The following is a 16,084-nucleotide window of genomic DNA, read 5'->3' on the forward strand; positions in this document are numbered from 1 at the left end:
GACTACGTAATTAGAATATCTTACGAAAGGAGTTGATAAAATGTTCTATGATGGAAGATATCTAAAATAATGTCGCAATTCTTACACTGATGAAGTCAAGGAGAAATCCTTTAAAATTAGTGGACAAAGTTCATCATTTGTGTACTTGAAAAGATGAAATGCTTGAAGGACGATAATAATTTTAGACAATTTTCATGCTTACCCTTTGGCTAAAACAGCAGAAGAGGAACAGTCAACAAACTTGGTTTCAGAAACAGTGCCAGCACAAGAGCTCTTCTTGGTAGACAGATCAAGCACTCCATCTGCAGAAAGAAATACATATCAATAACCCCAGGATGATGAATTCGTTGATTGTGTGCATCAGTATGTGATCTTTATGTTTGTATTTTTATCCCCTCTGCATTTATACACATCAACTTGTTATTTGTAACATATTACACCTCTTTGCCACTGCCTTACTGCCTCTAATAATAACTCATCCCATAGCAACCCTGGTCTTAACCCAACACAGATATTCCCTCGATCCTATTCATCTCCCATCACCAAACAGCCTGCAATTTAAAACTAACCCTTTTTAGTCTCCTTCCCAGTTCCAATGGATGGTCTTCAACTTGATATGTTAACTGCTTCACTTTTCATGCAGATACTGCCTCACCTGCTGAGCAATTTTCTGTTTTTTGTATTACATTTTCAACCTGGAGTTGAAATTCCTTCATATGCACTACTCTCCCCATCCCCGCAAACCCTGCATCCCTCAATTTCAGCCCAACGATACCCATTTCTACCACTGGTAGCTAAAGCAAAGTTCTGGAATTGCTTCTTCAAACTCCCAAACCTTTTTGCTGTGCTGTCATACATCCTTTGGGACACTAACTCACCTCTTTCACCAAGATGTTCACCACTGCTCTCATATCTCCTTACATGGCTAGCAATCAAATCTTGTCTGACAAATCCTCTGTGAAACATCTTAGGTTGTCTAATTATGTAAAAAGAGCGATATAATTGCAAGCTGTTACTGTTAGAAGATTTTTTTTACATTTTGATTTTATTTCTGCATGTTACTCTTGAATGTATTTTTGAATTTCAGAATACTTGCACCATAGAACATTTCAGCCATTGCAGACTTTCAGTTTAGACTACCCATCCATATTTCCAACAACCTCAAAACCATTTGTTGCCAATAACTTATCTAGCTCTTTCTCAAAAATACATCAGTTAATTAATTGGTCCAATAAAAATGGCAACAATCCTTTGCACTGATTTAGCATTCCTGTTTATTGCAATTTCCACCCTTTATTGTTCATAATAGGCAAATATGAGCCTCAAATTTGTTCATATAAGAAAAGATGCCTTATATTCCATTTGTTCAAATCTTGTTCTATATTACATGTTATGCATTACAATGTTATGCATTAATATTACACCTTGGTAACATCTCCTCCCCTCTCACTCATCCACTACATATGGGTCAAATCCTTAAGCCCCTTTCTACATCGCATTTTGGAAAAAGAAAGACCAGATTACATACAAGACTATCGATATAGATTTGGATTTGTGTGTTTGTTAACCATGGGACATCGGGAAATTCAGAAAATGCAAAAATAATTATTCCAATCTAATTCTATCCATTATACTATCGAAAATACAAGCTATTGATAATCATGTTCCTGGAAACCTCCATTTGTCCTTCAACAAATTTCACATAGGTTTCCATAAAACTGTATACAAATACTGCATTTGACAGAATGGAATAACACTCCTGGGCAATTGCTCTTGTAGATATCAATTTACAGCATCAGGTACACTTATCTTTCCTAGTGGTGCCATAATCATAAAAACATAGAAGATAGGTGCAGGAGTAAGCAATTTGGCTCTTCGAGCCAGTACCACCATTCTATATGATCATGGATGATCATCCTAAATCAGTACCCCGTTCCTGCTTTCTCCCCATATCCCTTGATTCCGTTAGCCCCAAGAGCTATATCTAACCCTCTCGTGAAAACATCCAGTGAATTGGTCTCCACTGCCTCCTGTGGAATGGAATTCCACAGATTCACAACTCATATACGAGAAGAGATCATTTTGAAATGTATTTAGTTTCAGTGATAAAAATATAATTCAGAATAAAATCATTTACAATTTAAAATTCAAATTGGACCATCCAGAAGAAATTTGATCCACATATAGTTCTTATTCCACAAAATAAGATAATCCAGACAACAAAGGCAAGCATTTGGAAAAAAGACCAGTTGATATTAACCATAGTAAGAGACTCCGTTAACAAGGCAAGGTGCTTTTCTGGTGCTGGACTGGCAAACTTTCCAGACAATTGGGTGTAATTCCAATTAAAACTCCACCACATTTTATTTGTTTTTTACCATTGAACCCATTGTGTTTAAAGGGAGATTGGGACTAGGTTTCATTACATTCTGCTTTCCTATATGATCAGCCATTTTGCCTTTGATTATTGACTCCAGAGATGAATTGTGAAATTATAGAGTCCCCCATGTTTTCCCATAAAAGTTTAGTGCTGGAGTGCAGTGAAGGCAGCAGAGTCAGGTTAGGTGAGGATCTTTATCTATGTTGTGTGCAAGTCCCATCCTCTAATATATTTCAGTGAAAGTACCGACAATGGCTTAGAGCTCAACACCCAAGCACTTGCAAATGCAAGCATCGCCTATGCACAAATGTGTTTCCCTGGAATTGCACACTTGCCAACACAGTATTTTAAACACTAATACAAAAACAAAACTGCAGATACTTAAATTGATTTAAAAAATAAGGAAAATCTTGACTGCAAGTCAGGCAGCAAATATAGACAAAGAAAAGGAATTAACACTCTGAATTGACTTCAACTTCTGAACGGCATCTCATATTTCGCTTGGGCAGTTTGCAACCCAGCAGTATGAACGTTGATTTCTCTAATTTCATGTAACCCCTGCATTCCCTACCTCTTCCCCCCCCCCCCCCCTCCCCCCTCCCCCCCCCCCCCCCCCCCCACACCGGGCATCCTACTAGCTCCACTGTTCACATCCTTGTATCCCTTCGTTATCACCTCTTCCCCATCCAACAAGGGGCCATTATGGGCTCTATCCTTCCTTAGTCATCTGTTGCTGGTCCTACTTTGTTCTGACCTTTTCTTACCTCCAGTTCCCTATCCTCTATTTTCAGTCTGAAGAAGGGTCCTGATCGGAAACGTCACCCATCCTTTCTCTCCAGAGATACTGCCCGACCTGCAGAATTACTCCAGCACTTTGTGCCTATCTCTGAACTGATAGCCTGATATGTCGTTGATCTGAAACATTAATTCCTCTCTAACATTGTTGCCAGATCCATCAAGTATTTCAGCTTTTTTAAAGTAAATTACAGTTAAAAGACTAACTTTGACTTACCTTGACTGTCTGATTCAGAGTTAGACTTTTTTACGGTGAGATCCAATGGTCTATCTTGGTCAGCCATAAGAAGCTCACTTAAAACAGGGTTTAGAGCACATGCACCGAGAACAGGCGTCTTGGATGTACTTTGGTCCTTGGTGCTGGAGAGTACAATAGAGTCCTGAGAAGTGCTAGTTTTTGAGGTATATTCAGCGGCAAACTCCCTGATCATTTGATGCATAATCTCACGAACTACGAATGTAATGGTGGGGTCCACAACCCATGGATTATCTGCAAAGACAAGAAAAGCAATGTTACGTATTTTATTGGAAATGTACAGCATTTTTTATTACAAGGGAGCAGGTAAAGGCCTGTAGTTCTTTCTTCTTGACTTCGTTAGTGCTAAAGTACCCAGATTTTAAAAAAGAAGCATAATGCAGATACCACTGAATGAAATAGTTAAACACAGTCACAGCACAGAAACAGGTTCTTCAGCCCACCACGTCTTTGCGGACCATCATGCCCATCTAAATTAATCCCACCGCCTGCATTAATTCCATATCTCTCCATTCTTGTTCATTCAAATACCTGTCCAGATGCCACTTACAATTTTGTTACTGTTCCTGCCTAAACCGCCTCCTCTAACAGCTCCTTCTAAATACAAACTACTCTTTGTCTGGAGTATCCAGACATCCCCTCTACATCTCCTCCCATGCACTTTACCCCTATGCTCTCTAGTTTTAGAAACTTGTTAAACCAACCACTTTAAAAAATGATATTTTCATCTTTTACATAGCTGAAACCATTAAAAATGTTAGAAAACCACCTATTGCCGGGGAATATCATTTATATCAAATTTAGCATAACACTGATTGTAGTCTGTGCGCATTACTACTGTAAAAATAAATATTCAATCATAGCATTAATAAATCTTTCTGCCAGCTGGATCCCAAGACAAATCTAGTGCAGGGTTATCATACATTTCCTAAAGACAAGGAAGAACATGCAATGAAATAGTTCACCGAAATGAAATGAGAAACAGTCTACATTTGTTTTCTGAGCACATTACACATTTTCTTAGCTATATGAAAAAATAAACACCTACCAATGACATAAAACCCTCAAAACAATGTATGGAGGTGTAGCGTGAAGATAAGCATATAAGATAAGAATGTTAAACCCTTTCCCTCCAACTGACCCTGTTCTACTATGCAATAAAATGATGGGCCAAACTAAGTATACATATCCTTATCTCTTCCTTGTTAATACACCTTATAAACAAAAATCCACATTCAGTAAACGCCATTAATTAGGCACACATGGAACTTTGGCAACACCTGACCAACAGATTTTCTGGACTCATGTTATTTATTAATACTTCACTATTTTAGATAGTAGGAAGGGATCAAGGATAGAACCTCAGGGAATACGAGAGGAGACAGTGCATGAAAAGAACCAACTGCAGGCGATTCTGTGGCCATGACTAGAGAGAAAGAAACCTGATAAGTTAGCTGGATGACTTTGGAATGATGTGGTCAACTCTGTCAGAGGCTGCCATCTTTTTTTTACACCCACTTTAACAATCATTTATTGACAGATTATATGGTGGTTATAAAATTCAGACAATTTTCATCCAATGTTAAGTCTTCCATTCACAAGAAGGAATATGCAGGAGACACAAAGGGACTGTAAAAAAGTGCTAGAGTAACTCAGCGGGTCAGGCAGCATCCCTGGGGAACATGAAGGGCCCCAATCAAAACTTCACCTATCTACATCCTCCAGAAATGCTGCCTGATATGCTGAGTTACAACAGTACTTTGTGTTTTTCAAGCAACATACAGGATTCCCAAGTTACAAGGATTCATTCCCATCACCTGAACAGTTCACAAGTCATTAATACGACTGCCTAAAATTATATTTAAATAAAAACATAGGTCAACCAACGGCAACGCATAATTAGACCAGAGCATTTAACTCAGGCATTCAAATTTCTTTGCAAGATGCAATGATATTGCTGAAAATTAGTTCTCACAGCAGCTGGAAAATTCATCCTTCCAGTCTTCAAGCATACGCTCGCATGTATGGGCGTTTGTAAACTATGGATGATCTATAGACCACAATGGCACTGTTCCAAGCTTTACCTTTCTTCTGAAGTACAGCATTGAGAAATGCTTCTGCTTGTTGCTCTAAGGGGTTAATTTTGGGTGGTTCCCGTCTCGACGATGTCTCTTCTCCAACTTCTAATTTTGGTTGTTCAAGAGCAAATAAATGTTCCTATAAAAAAGCAAATATGCAATTAGAACCAAATACAAAACAGGAAGCACAACCAAATTCACTAAACAAATATTACAAATTGCCAGGTGTAAAAGTAATACCTTTGTGGGTAGTTTTGCTTCCTCTTTAAGAAATACTAATGTACCACATACCTTCAAGCTCTTAATTAAAATATACCCATAAATTTGAAGAGCAACGCTACACTAGATTCTATTATAAATTAGCATGAATATAAAATATCTAAAGTAATTGTTACCCACATGCTAAAACTCACTTTACACATATTCATTTAACCATTGAACATAAATATAAACAAAGCTTTACATTTTAAGTAGTGTGTATTTCCAGATGAACATACTCTTATTTTGTAATCGATTAAGATTTTAAAAGTTCTCTCAAATATGTGTATGGGAATGGTATAATGATACAGCAGTAAGCTTCAGAGCGCTATGATGATAATGCCAATCACTGATTACCCCAACTTGCTATTATTCCGTCGTCATGGTAGCACAGGGAGAAAGTGCTCTGTGACATACAAAGGTAGAGTGACGCACAAATACTCAAATTCACTAGAAATAGAATGGAAGCACACATCAGGTCAGGCAGCATTATTTTTTTTTACGTGGTTCAGCATAGCTTCTCTAGTACTTCGGTATTAGTAACTGCCCATTTCAACATTGACAGCAAGCATACAGTTCCCTTGTAGCTTGTGATTTAGAATGAATAAATCCTACACCCCAAGAGAAGCTAGGAGGTAATTTTCAGAGTTCACAATGTAAAAGGTGGAGACATTATGGTTATTAGTTCTCCAACAAGACACGGACAGCTTGCATGGTACAAACGCAAATATCAAATGTCTGATGACATTTTCTATGGTCAGAGGCTATTCATTCCTAAGTTCACCAGCCACTCACAATGCCATTAATCACCAAATTTTGTTTGTCTTAAGGGAAGAGCTCATTCATGGTGCTTTGTAAAAAGTATTTGCATATTATGAATTGCAATAAATGCAGTCAGGAAATAAGATATAGGCAGAAAGCAATATTGTATATTCACAGAATCAATCCCAACATCCAAAGAAAAGAGACCGCAATCATTTCTCAATTCATCTATTCATTTTGTTCTTAGATTAATTTTGTTCTTAGAACTCCCAAACCAGGGCCCAATACAAATATTGCAGGCTAAATTTTATATCACTCCCAAAATAACCATGTGATTACAGTGTACAATTAACACATGTCCTTTCAGTGAAAGGTCAGCATAGTAATTTTACACAGCACGGTAACATAATAACAGTAGTATTAATCAGTTTCTGTTACATTGTTGGTTAGCTGAATGCTTTAGCAGGAGGAAAACATAAGTAGCTTGCACCACTTAAAATTAACCTGCTCTGCTTAAGTCAGTTGCAACTTTTGGAAAGGTGTACCAGAGCATCTTCAAATACCACTCCTACTACATAGGTGCATATACAGGTGCACCTATCAGACACTGCTCAGTTCACCGATTTACTTTCCAAAAATCTGAATGTATATGCTGATGGCCTCCGCAATAAAGCGTGAATCGCATGACTGTAAATATCATATTGAACTCTTAATAGCTTTCACAATACACAAAGAATGTGTGATACAAACTCATATCATCTCCATAATGTTATTGTGGTAATTAACAGATACCAAAAGTCAGATGTAAGATGAATCGCATTGAATTTACAACTCAGACACTGCTTCACGAAAAACTAAACTCCACTACGTATTCCCCCTCAGAAACCTACTGAAAGGCGTAATTGGTTTATGTCCTACACTTCAACGTACATAGAAACTAGCCACAGCATTCAACTCTTACAATCAGCCTTCATATCCAAGCCCAACTTTCAGTTAATAATGCATAAACATAGAATCTATTAACTGCAGAAATGAGACATTGTATTCAGAAAGTTAGAAGATAGAGAAAGATATTCTACAAATGACACAGAAAACAGAATTGAAACATTGTCTGCACACAATGCTTAAACTTTAGTTTAACCAGAGTAGCTTTGTTTACAAACTTGTTTCACTCCTACTTCCTCTCCTCAGCGAAGGAGAGAGAGAGAGAGAGAGGCATACTATATAAATGGCTCACAACTGGTCAAATAAGATTCTTCCCTCTCAAATGATTCAAAGTTTAGTTTCAATAAACAAAACAAGCCAGGGAGAAGAACGAGGTAAAAAAACAAAAAAACACACGCTTGCAAGGAAATGTTTACCACAGAACAATTTACCATACACAGGTCAATATATAGCTTTAAAATAATTTATGTATATATTTAAGATTAACTCATAAATGGAGGCAGATATGAAAGCTACCTTACTGAATAATGAAGTTAATTGTTCCTGAAATTCTCAGCAAAAACTACCGAAAAGGCAAATATTTAAAAACTGCTTTCAATACCATCCATATCAGGATACCCTGTCTCTGTGATGGAAAACAATGTTTTAATATATATTTGCATTCATGATATCTAGTTTCAGGAGGTCCAGCGAAAGTAAAAGACTACAAATGTTGGAAAGTTTAAAAAGTTGCAAATTTAGGAAAACTGTAAAGGAAGGATCTTCTGAATCTAAAATAAAGATTGCGTTTGGGTATAAACAAAATTGGATTGTTGTCTACAATTGCAAGAATATCTGTTATTTTGGATCATTACTATACTAGAAAACATTTAATTACAAATTGCAATGATACGTTAAGGGCCACAAAAAAGATCCCACAGACCTATCATCACGAGGACAGGAAACAACGAACAGTCTAAAAAAAATCTAACATTATTAAGGATTGTATTGTGTTGCTGGTTGCAGCTGAACAGGATAGTTGCTTCTATGCAGAAGGGGAGCAGTGTGGGAGTCTCACAGAACCCACGTCAGAGCAAGAAGGAAATCTTCTTATAAACATGGCCAAATTCAAAGCTCCTTCCAGCTATCCAGCTTCTAGGCAGCCAAGCAGTAAGATATTAAGGATCTTCACCTGGGTTGCATGCTGAGTGTTCTGCTGGGAACTTGACATGAGTAACTGTCCTTGACTGGCACTCCCACAGCAAAGTCCGGTGTGGATAGGATGGCTGATCGGGCCATTGTTACACCACATAGGTCAACTAATGTGGCCACCCAGTGCTGAAACTGCTGGCACTGGACAATATTCAATGAATTCATTCATGCAGGACATTGTTTGGGGACTGATAGCACCCAATCCATGTGTTGACCTACTACCCTGGTGCTGTATGACAAAAGCTGCTGTCTACCCCTCTCTTCGTTTGGATGCACAGGTCTCCCCAGCCTAGTGATGTCTCAATGGTCAAGCTCAACCACTGCTGAGTTTGTCACTACAGAGTGTAGGGAGGGCAAAGAAGCAAATTATATACTGGAGACACAGAAGACTGCAGATGCCGAATTATTGAGCAACGTTCTGGAGGAACTCAGCAGGTTAGGCAGCATCTATGGAGGCAGGGCTGTGGAGTCGATACCCAAAACACCCGACTCCTTGATTTCTTGTGTATCCGACTCTGACTCTGACCCCTAGGTATAATAATTCTAAAACTGCTATGATGACATTACACAAGATGGCATTTCATAAGATGATTCATGATTCACATGAATCATCGGACTACCTTTTAAAACCATGTCATTAAAGTTTTGAGTCTAATGGTTGCAGCTATGTGTGGCTTTTTTATTGTTTATTCTTGAAAAAACACAATTCATTACGCTAAAGGAAAAAAACAATACATATAGGACAGACAAAATTAAAATTCAAATGCTTTAAAAATTATAAAAGCATTACTCCAAAATTTATTAAACTGCCACATGTATGAGCTAAATGGCTAAATTATGACAAAAAAAAAACTCTCAAGTGCAATAGAAATTAATACAATGCATAGGTAGTTAAGTTTGCTACAAAAGTACATACTTAAAATTTATTAATAACGTCCTTAGGAACATAATTGCTTCTGCCAGATCCTCTTTCATTGAAGCCCTTAAATCGGATTTAATTATTTTCAGTGCGGAGATCAGTCTCTCCACGCTGACCTGAGTGGGAGGTATGGCTGTTACTATCATAGCTGTAAATTTGACTATTTCTGGACAGGCAGGGATGACTTCTTGTATTGTAAGTTTAGATGAGTGATCATATTTCTCTACTTCTTTTAAACCACCAAGAAAATCTTGCTTAAATTCCAGAAGTTTAAAATTAAAAGGATGCTTTCGCACGTTTAAACGGGAACACTTTGCTCTCTAAATATTTTGCAAAATCTTTCATAATTTCAAGAGGATGAGAAGGGTTTGGTACCCCCATCTTCATTTTGTGGTTCTGACTTTTCAGGTAGTAGCCCTTTTATCCAAATTGCAACATCACAAAGGGCCTCTTTTGCTTTAGCAATTTGATCTTCACTCAACAAGATTGGATCTACATAGACAGCAGCTAACAAGATCTGATTTTCAAGTAGCAGACTCTCTCTTTTCTTCATTGATGATACAATTCCTTCAGCAATTAATCCTCCAGCTTTGGATAGGTGAAATATTAAAATTTTCCACTCCCATCGGAATGTACCAGGAGTTAAATCCACTGCTTGCAGCTTTTTGGTGACTGCACGAGGGTGAGCAAGCAGAGCTTCTAATTGTGATACCAACCTCCATTGACTTATAGTCAGTAAGACTATAATGTCTTCTAGGAAGGGTTTAACAGGCAGGGGACCAGCACTCTGGGGGAGACAAACTGGAAATATAAGGATGGAGTTAAAGGGAAAGAGAGTATAAGAAAAGTTAAGAAAAACACCAGATTTAATGGGGCAGAAATCTCAGGAAGGGATAAGAGCGTATGGGCAAGTGCAATAGGAATCGATGTGAAAGGTGAGGGGAGTAATGGATTAAAAGTATTATATATGAATGCACAAAGTATGAATAAAGTGGATGAGCTTGAGGCTCAGTTAGAAATTGGCAAGCATGATGTTGTGGGAATTGCAGAGACATGGCTACAAGAGGACCAGAACTGGGAACTGAATATTCAAGGGTATACGTCCTCTCGAAAAGACAGACAGGTGAGGTGGGCAGAGGGGGTGGGGTAGCTCTGTTGGTGAGGAATGAAATTCAGGCCCTTGCGAGGGGTGACATAGAATCAGGAGATGTGGAGTCAGTATGGATATAACTGAGGAATTGTAAGGGTAAAAAGACCCTAATGGAAATTATCTACAGGCCCCCAAACAGTAGCCTGGATATAGGGTGCAAGTTGAATCAAGAGTTAAAATTGGCATGTCGCAAAGGTAATGCTACGGTTGTTATGGGAGATTTCAACATGCAGGTAGACTGGGAACATCAGGTTGGTACTGGACCCCAAAAAAGGGAGTTTGTGGAGTGCCTCCGAAATGGATTCTTAGAACAGCTTGAACTGGAGCCTACCAGGGAGCAGGCAATTCTGGATTTAGTGTTATGTAATGCACCGGATTTAATAAGGGAACTCGAGGTAAAGGAGCCATTAGGAGGTAGTGACCATAATATGTTAAGTTTTAATCTACAATTTGCCAGGGAGATGGGAAAATAGGCAGTGTCAGTATCACAGTTGAACAAAGGGGACTATGGAGGCATGAGGGTGGAGCTGTCCAAAGTTGACTGGAAAGATACCCTAGCAGGAGTGACAGTGGAACAACAATGGCAAGTATTTCTGGAAATAATACAGAAGGTGCAGGATCAGTTAATTCCAAAGAGGAAGAAAGATTCTAAGGGGCGACGTCGCTGACGAGGAAAGTCAAGGACAGTAGAAAAATAAAAAAAGTATAACATACCAAAGATGAGCGGGAAGCCAGAGGTTGGGAAACTTTTAAAAAGCAACAGAAGATAACTAAAAAGGCAATATGGAGAGAAATTATGAGGTATGAAGGTAAGCTAGCCATGAATATAAAGGAGGATGGTAAAAGCTTCTTTAGGTATGTGAAGAGGAAAAATACCAAAGTTGGACCCTTGAAGACAGAAACAGGTGAAGCTATTATGAGGAACAAGGAAATGGCAGATGAGTTGAACAGGTACTTTGGATCTGTCTTCACTAAGGAAGACACAGACAATCTCCCAGATGTACTAGTGGCCAGAGGAGCTGAAGGAAATTCACATTAGGCAGGAAATGTTGGATAGACTGCTGGGACTGAATGCTGATAAATCCCATGGTCTGCATCACAGGGTACTTAAGGAAGTGGCTCTAGAAATTGTGAACGCATTGGTGATCATTTTCCAATGTTCTATAGATTCAGGATCAGTTCCTGTGGATTGGAGGATAGCTAATGTTATCCCACTTTAAGACAGGAGAGAGAAAACAGGGAATTACAGACCAGTTAGCCTGACATCGGTGGTGGGGAAGATGCTGGAGTCAATTATAAAAGATGAAATAGCAGCACACTTGGATGGCAGTAACAGGATTGGTCCAAGTCAGCATGGATTTACGAAGGGGAAATCATGCTTGACAAATCTTCTGCAATTTTTTGACGATGTAACTTGGAAAATGGGCAAGGGAGAGCCAGTGGATGTAGTGTACCTGGACTTTCAGAAAGGCTTTGATAAGGTCCCACATAGGAGATTAGTGACCAAAATTAGAGCACATGGTATTGATGGTAGGGTACTGACATGGATAGAAAATTGGTTGGCAGACAGGAAACAAAGAGATGGGATTAACGGGTCTCTTTCAGAATGGCAGGCAGTGACTAGTGGGGTACCGCAAGGCTCGGTGCTGGGACCGCAGCTATTTACAATATACATTGATAATTTAGATGAAGGGATGAAAAGTAACATTAGCAAATTTGCAGATGACACAAAGCTGGGTGGCAGTGTGAACTGTAAGGAGGATGCTATGAGAATGCAGGATGACTTGGACAGATCACTTGGGTGAGTGGGCAGATGCATGGTAGATGCAGTTTAATGTGTATACATGTGAGGTCATCCACATTGGTGGCAAAAACAGGAAGGGAGATTATTGTCTGAATGGTGTCAGGTTGGGAAAAGCGGAAGTACAACGAGATCTGGGGGTACTTGTTCACCAGTCACTGAAAGTAGGCATGCAGGTACAGCAGGCAGTGAAGAAAGCTCATGGCATGTTGGCCTTCATAACAAGAGGAGATTAGTATAGGAGCATAGAGGTCCTTCTGCAGTTGTACAGGGCCCTAGTGAGACCACACCCGAGTACTAGAGTGCAGTTTTGGTCTCCAAATTTGAGGAAGGACATTCTTGCCATTGAGGGAGTGCAGCGTAGGTTCACAAGGTTAATTCCCGTGATGGCAGGATTGTCATATGTTGATAGAATGGAGCGACTGGGCTTGTATACACTGGAATTTAGAAGGATAAGAGGGGATTTTATTGAAACATAAGATTATTAAGGGATTGGACGCGAGAGGCAGGAAACATGTTCCCAATGATGGGGGAGTCCAGAACCAGGGGCCACAGTTTAAGAATAAGGGGTAGGCCATTTAGAACGGAGATGAGGAAATACTTTTTCACCCAGGGAGTTGTGAATCTGTGGAATTCTCTGTTTCAGAAGGTAGTGAAGGCCAATTCTCTGGATGCTATCAAGAGAGAGTTAGATAGAGCTCTTAAAGATAGCGGAGTCAATGGATATGGGGAGAATGAGGAATGAGGTACTGATTGTGGATGATCAGCTATGTTCACAGTAAATGGAGGTGTTGGCTCGAAGGGCCGAATGGCCTACTCCAGCACCTGTTGTCTATTGTCAAGCAAACGCTTAACCATCATATGTGCTGCACCAGCGAGTTGCTTGGTTCAAAATAGCTCCCTTTCCTGCACGTCTCTGGATGATAGCATCAATTTTAGAAGTCCTAGCTGCTGCGGCTACTTGCCTCCCCATACCTATCAGAGTAGCTGCATGGCATTCTTTCAATCCATCTCTTATTGCTAGTTGCAATGTATGTACAGCAGAATGCATATGTTGGTTTCGACAGAGCTGAGATGCCTCCTCAACAATATCATCTAAAGTTTCATCATTCTGTTCTATTTCTGCTGTTTCAGTTTCAGAATCTGCATCAGAGGTCTCCCTTTCAGTAGTGACTTTTTCTTCTTCAACTTTATTAATTTTTTCTGTTGTGCTTTACATATTTGAAACATTATCAGTGACGATGCATAGAATCTGGTCTTTCTTAATTTCAAAATCTTTCAAAATTTCTTCTGCTAAGTTTTGGAGAATAAATGCTCTCATGGTGTGCCTTGGTGTCCTTTACCCCTAATGTCCGAGTTACTATTTTATTGTTTTCATCAACAAATCGAGCATTGATGGCAAAATAGTTAAATCGGTGACAAGTGGTGGCATCCATTTTAATGAACATGAACCGCCCTTATGAGTTTTTCGAAGCTTTTCCTTTTCATTCTTGGCATCTTCAAGTATACGTTTTCTGATACACTCCCTTGCCAGAGAAACTCCTAGTTTCTTAGCCATTTCTTCATTTTGGCCTAGAGAGGCTAGTTGTGAAAATAAAGTTAAGGCTACACCATTTCTTACAACGTTCGGTAAGGTGCTTCTTAAACATTTCTGTGGTCATTGTTACAGCTTGTCCGGGTTGTCCCTCAGGAGATTTATTTTTTGCTGACTTTAATGTAGTTGTAAGATTTTTTATTGGCTCTTGTACCTTTCTCATTTACAACTTCTAAAATTTTAGGGTGGAAATGCTGCAAATGCCTTTTCAAATTTGAAGCTCTTGTTGGAGCATTTTTATCGAAGCCAGATTTATGTTAAAGTCGGAGTCGGGACGTTTTTACCAACTCCAACAGCAGCACCAAAATTGCTCCGACTCCGAAGCCCTGTATGGACGGAATGACGTTTTGATCAGGACCCTTCTTCAAACTGACGGTGGTTGGGGCAGGGGGCAAAAGCTGGATGAGAGAGATAGGGGTAGGGTAAAGCATAACAAGTGATAGGTGGATACAGAGGTGATTGGCAAATGAGTGAAAATAGTGCAAAGAGGAGATAAAAGGGTGTGAGATAAAGAAAGAAGAGGTATGAGCATGGTTCAAGAGCAGCAGATATCACAGAGTGGGAGCAGTGAGGAAGAGACACACACAGAGCGAGGAGAAGACCTTCTAAAACACAGACAAAGAGCAGGAGAGCTATAAACATGATGGAAGTTTATTTTTTGCTTAAAATTATGTACTGGTACCACTCTAACTTTCTCATTTCAGAGAACATATCCCAAACTCTATGTGTGTTTCCAATGCATAATTACTTCTATTTACTGGCAAACTGTATAGGCAACACATCATGGTCAGATCTGCTTCTTAATCTTTGTGTACCTCGTGACAATTAATTAAGAGCAACATTGGTACTGGCCTGGTAGCAAGAAAAGAGCAATGAACAGGCTGAAAAATTACAATTTCTACCAAAAAATACATAACCTGACAATAAACAACAAGTTAGTTCTAAACCAAGTGTACCGACTAGTCGTTAAAATTAAATCATAATGTTAGTATTCCAAACTGCTTACCTTTATTTTTTTCTCTTCTCAAGCAACAAGAGACAATTTATCACCAAATGACCAATCAGAAACACCTGAGAGCACATAATGTGGAATTCAAGAATAATTTGAGCCTAGCACGATTGAATTTTGTTGTTTTTGTCGTCTCTTCCCACGTGCCATGCCACCACTCCTCAAACAACCAATTCATTTTTCATTTTTCATTTGGAAAAGTGAATGATCTGTCAATAGCAACCTCTATTATGACAACCATTCAACATTTTCGTTGACAAGAAGTACACTTGGCCCTACTTTTAAAATTCCTCCCTGTCAGAGAAATACACGCGAGTGCCTAGAATGTTGCAAGTGAAATTTCCTTGTATAACTGAACACGGCTTTTAACAGAAATATGATTGATGCAGCGTTTTTCCCTAAAGGCTATAAACACACTGTATTTTTCCCCATTCTTCCTTTGTTTCCCATTTAGATATTACCAAGCCAACATTTTTGTAGCCTTGCAATGTGATGTATAATACAATCCAGGCCCTCTGTCAAAGCTTTTTCATTCAAAGCCATTAATTTCAACTTACTTGCAAAACACAATGCGATACCAAATTAATGAGGGATTGCAGAACATTGCATCAAGATTTCTATTGCACCTGAACCTCACCATACTTGTGCGTATGACAATAAATTTGACTTGAAGGCACTTACCAGAATGTGCACTAAATTAAATGTTCCAACCACATATGATATTTTAATATTTGTTTCAAAAATTAAAGGCAAGAAGGTATAAAGAATAAAGTTATTGGAATCCTTATTATTAACTACTTGCAGTACAATTAAACCAGAGAGGAGTTAATAATTGGCTTTAACTAGGCATATCAGGCTTATTGTCAGGGGAATAACATTACTCAAAAAGTTAGTCAAGGCTAAGTGCAAATTGCAGTGGGTTTGTGATACTTCCCCTACAACATGC

The 16,084-nt window shown here is 38.9% G+C and overlaps 1 protein-coding gene across 9 annotated transcripts in view; it reads right to left on the reverse strand.

Moving 5' to 3' along the window:
* Positions 1–16,084, reverse strand: part of lcor (ligand dependent nuclear receptor corepressor) — a 63,417-nt gene that overhangs the window by 34,915 nt on the left and 12,418 nt on the right. For 8 of the 9 annotated variants that reach the window (XM_033034109.1, XM_033034113.1, XM_033034108.1 and 5 more), the window contains 3 exons: positions 5,516–5,648; positions 3,393–3,665; positions 203–302 (listed from right to left, as the gene is read on the reverse strand). In XM_033034109.1, the coding sequence (XP_032890000.1) occupies positions 203–302; positions 3,393–3,665; positions 5,516–5,648 (506 nt within the window). Of the gene's footprint in view, positions 1–202; positions 303–878; positions 1,148–3,392; positions 3,666–5,515; positions 5,649–16,084 lie in introns of those variants that run through there. The other variant, XM_033034115.1, reaches the window with a different exon arrangement.

This window comes from Amblyraja radiata, chromosome 15 (assembly GCF_010909765.2).
Source record: "Amblyraja radiata isolate CabotCenter1 chromosome 15, sAmbRad1.1.pri, whole genome shotgun sequence".
Lineage (NCBI taxonomy): Eukaryota > Metazoa > Chordata > Chondrichthyes > Rajiformes > Rajidae > Amblyraja > Amblyraja radiata.